This window comes from Olea europaea, chromosome 11 (assembly GCF_002742605.1).
Source record: "Olea europaea var. sylvestris chromosome 11, O_europaea_v1, whole genome shotgun sequence".
Taxonomy (NCBI): domain Eukaryota; kingdom Viridiplantae; phylum Streptophyta; class Magnoliopsida; order Lamiales; family Oleaceae; genus Olea; species Olea europaea.
In genome coordinates this window covers 32957919-32962404 of record NC_036247.1, presented here as the reverse complement: position 1 = coordinate 32962404, position 4486 = coordinate 32957919, and the positions used below count along the sequence as shown (strand labels likewise).

General features: G+C 35.1%; 1 protein-coding gene and 1 pseudogene across 1 annotated transcript in view; one reads left to right on the top strand and one right to left on the bottom strand.

Annotated features, from left to right (window-relative positions):
- Positions 1 to 1110, top strand: part of LOC111404124 (UDP-glycosyltransferase 86A1-like) — a 1397-nt gene extending 287 nt beyond the window's left edge. The window contains exon 2 of the mRNA XM_023032869.1: positions 72 to 1110. Coding sequence (XP_022888637.1) covers positions 72 to 1003 — 932 coding nt within the window. The 3' untranslated portion in view covers positions 1004 to 1110. The remainder of the gene's footprint in view (positions 1 to 71) is intronic.
- A 453-nt stretch (positions 1111 to 1563) lies between these two features.
- On the bottom strand, positions 1564 to 2384 carry LOC111404746 (annotated as a pseudogene).
- Between the last annotated feature and the right edge of the window lie 2102 nt (positions 2385 to 4486).

The following is a 4486-nucleotide window of genomic DNA, read 5'->3' as shown; positions in this document are numbered from 1 at the left end:
GAGCTTAGTTATAGTGTATACTTATCCCCTCGACAAGATCACCATTTTGATGTAATTTTCTTGATTTTCAGACAATATTGAGGAGAATATAAATTACATACCTGGAGTTTCTTTGATAAATACAAGGGACTTTATGCCATACCTTAAAGAATCTTCCCTAGATTTGATGCAGCAAAAGATTGGGATGAAAACATTTGATGACCAAGTGAAGAAAGCGGATTTTATTTTACTGAACACCGTTCAAGAACTAGAATCTGAGACAATATCAGCTCTACAGCAAAAGCAGCCAACTTATGCAATTGGCCCGGTAAATTTTTCACCTGATTCCAACAAGCCAGCCACTTCTCAGAATTTATGGCCTCAAACTGACACTAAAACGTGGCTGGAGTCGAAGCCTCCCAGCTCAGTTTTGTACCTGTCATTCGGCAGCTTTGATCTGACTAGTAAGCAGACAATCCAAGAAATAGCTCATGGACTTCTCCTTAGCAAAGTTAGTTTTATTTGGGTGGTTAAAAGGGATATTGGGAGCTTTAATGGTACTGATGATTTGCCCCTTGGATTCGTGGACGAAATCAGAGATCAAGGGTTGATTGTTCAATGGTGCAATCAACATATGGTACTTTCGCATCCAGCTATTGGAGGATTCTTGACGCATTGTGTATGGAATTCAATATTGGAAAGCATATGGTGTGGTATACCTATGATTTGCCATCCATTAGCAAGTGATCAACCCACTAATAGGAAATTAGTTGTTGACGATTGGAAGATTGGAATTAATCTTTGTGACGGAGAATCAGTTACCAGGGAAGAAGTTGCAAAGAAAATTGACAACTTGATGAGTGGAACAGTATTGGATGGATTAAGGATGGAGATCAAGAAAGTAAGAACCATACTGCAGAATGCTTTGGCAATAGATGGATCATCAGAGAAAAATATTGATCAATTCATTAAAGATTTGAAGGCAAAAATTCATGATAAAAGCCAGAATATGACAAGAAGTTAGGCATGCTAAGGTTTGTTTAGTTCAGGACAGGGCAGTCACTTGTCATTAGTCCTGGAAAATATTACATGTTTGAAATAATACAACACCAAAAGCAACATGCGATCATGTACACTCTTTTTCTTTTTCTAATTCTTTTTCTTTTAATTTTTTTACTTTATTTTAAATAATAATGCTATTTGCAGTCACTCACTACGACATCTGCCATACATGACATGTAATTATTTGATGCATGAGACAATAAAAAACTATCACTTTAATGCATCAAATAATTACTTGCTATATGTATGACACGTAGGGTAACTATGTAGTGAGCGATTACAAATATCATTACTCTATTTTAAAAGAGAAGAAATACTGAAATGGATTAGGGTTGATGAAAGTACCCACAAAAAAGAGAACTAGAACGTGCTCCATTGCTGAAATAAATAAAACTTGAACACAACTTGCAGGTGCACTTCTTCTTCTTCTGTTTATATTTTAGGCAGTTTCAAAGAAATATAGAAATGAAATATGATTGATGAAACCAGGGAGCCAGACTTTTTGTATTGTAAGGTCAAAAATTAAAATGCAATGCTTACGTTACTAGACAGCAAGTAAACTGCAATACTCGGGTTTCCACCTGTAATGTTCAAATGGTACAAGATTCCATACTAAAAAAGAAGAAACAAAGATCTAAAATAATCTCCGGCAATTTGCCCCATATATATAACAGTTGTTCTCAAGTGGTCCTGTTCCTCGTACAGCCACGTTTCCCAACTCTGGTTTGCTTTTACTAAAAGTCCCCTGTAACATATCCAGCTCATGAAGTCATCAAAGTCATACACAGCTTTCAGCCAGTCCAAGCCAGAAGGGTTGAACAAAAAGGGTGACATAATCCATGACTGCACAAGGAACCAACTTGAGATGGTTATGGCAATGTAAACAAAGGTATTTGTAGACAAGGTACTTTGAGAAGCACAAACATTTAAAACACTTCCAAGTTCAATGGCCTTCATGGCTGCACTCATATAACTTATAATTTTCAGCAAAGCTCTTGCAAAACCACGACCAGTAGCTTGATACTTCGCACCCCATGAAGAATAGTTCGGCCAAAGAAATGCAAACGAGTTCCGATTGAGAAATTGTAGAAAAAGTAAGCAAGCTGGAACTGCATTGTAATAAAATCCCAAACAGCTGGAAGAACCAATGTTGCAGTGAGTTCTCCAGAGTCATTGGGAGGGCTGTGAAAACACCAATTTGGACGAGAAAAATGCTGATTTATGACTGCACCAAGGGCTTCATTGTTGGTGGAATTGGTTCTGTTTTGAATTTTTTCCTCTACTCCACCGAGGGCAAGTTAGAAACGTCCCCACAGAAATACGTAGACCAGGATCACAACCATGAGCCAAAAAAAAAAAAAAAAAAATTCAAAATCAAAATCAAAATTTTTTGTGGGGTCACTTGACTCTACGTGGGTCCATTTACGGATAAAACTACCCACAAAAAAGAGTCCTACCTTAGGATACGCTCCATGATCGAAACGAATAAAACAGACATTAAAGTAGTTTTAAATGAAATCTCAAAATTGATTATGGTAGAGAAAAGTATGTGCAAAAGAGTCCTACAACATGTTATATGATCGAAACAAATAAAAATGAAGTAGCACATGACTTGCACGTACACTTTTCTTCTTTATTTTTAATCTGGTTTTAAGTTATGACGAAAATATCGAACCAAATTCGGGTCAACGAAATTATATATATATCTTGCACGTACACTTTTCTTCTTTATTTTTAATATGGTTTTAAGTTATGACGAAAATATCGAACCAAATTCGGGTCAACGAAATTATATATATATATACATACAAGAATTTAGCACATGACTTGCACTTAAACTTTTTATCTTTTATTTTTTAGCTAGTTTTAAAAGATACACCAAAATTTATTAGAGTCGACAAAAGTACCACAAGAAAGAGCCTCACAACATGTACGACTATCAAAATAGATACACGCGAAGTAGCACATGACTAACGTGCGCTTTTTTTTCTTTTTCTTATAGTTTTAGCTCATTTCAAATATAATACCGACGTACCCAAAAAAAAAAAAAATCTTATCGAGTTTAGAAGGCCCTGTGTGCCTATAATCTCATGAAGAGTTATGTTAATAAGCGCCAATAGTATTAGTTTAGGTGACAACATATGCACAATAAGGGATAACGTCAAAACTATCGCGTTTTTTTCTCTCAAAAACTTAACATATTTACAATTTATTTTTTTTTCAAAAATATCACTTTTCATCAAAAAGCAATATTTTACAATTTACTTCCTTTTGCAAATTTTTGGAATGCTATTTTTTTCATTTAAAATTAATTTTCAATTTCCCATTAAAAACAATATTTTTTATGGACGAACTTCACGTTCTACATTTGGCCAATATGATTCATGCATTTCATGATAATTACATTGTCATTTGCATTAATTTCCTGATTGTCTTCTCTTAAAATGATGCATTTGATCATCAAGACTTTAAAATCTTTACATGATGATAACCTTCGACTCTTCGATTTAGGTGGTGAATTTTATATTGAGCTATGATAGAAAGTTAGATTAACTAAATGTTGGAGACTGGCTTGGTAAGGAATGTAATATTTGAAAGGCCAAAAATTTGTATCAACGAAGGTTTAAGCTTTCCATTCGGCTAATCGAGGTCATCTTAAACCCTAGATAGGTAATTCACAGATTTGGGACATGAGGGATGAAGTGACATTATCACAACGTAATAATATATGTCTTATATGACATTATAAATATTGATGTGCGAATTGTTGAAATCGGTTGAGAATCGGGTAAGAAATTAAATGAACGGTTGAGGAATTAGTTTTATGAAATACTTTGGGATCTTAGGACAAGCGAAATGGATTGTAAACATGTCAAAATAAGCCGAGGATAATTGGTTTGTGCCTGCAAAGATAGATATAAAATCAGATTTTGCTACAAGTGACCACCTCATGCTTGAACACCTCGCGCTTGGGATATTTGTCATTTTAGCACTCAATTCCTTCAACCTTAAGCCTCCAACACGTCCTATAAGTCCTTGGAACTTTACACAAGATATTTATAACTCTTCTAAGTCACATATGGCTCCATGTGATGCAAGGGAGAAGTCAAAGTTGGCTGCAAGAAGCCACCTCCTACTTGGACAGCTCATGCTAGGGGATTTTCACTTTAATATATAACTGCTTCAACCCTAAGGCATAAATTTCGTGTCTAATCCCCAAGGACTTAATATAGGATGAATATATATCTTAAATATCATAAATGGACACAAAAATAATGGTAGAAAAGTCAAGTATTGCAGCCAAGATGACAGCTCCAGCTTAGTGACTCACCTTGATTGCTTGAGGTGGCTGCAGCCCATGATATCCTTAATCCTTAAGTAATATGCACGACTTCAACTATTTAAAGACCACTCATTTACCTCCTAGATAATATATTAACTCCCT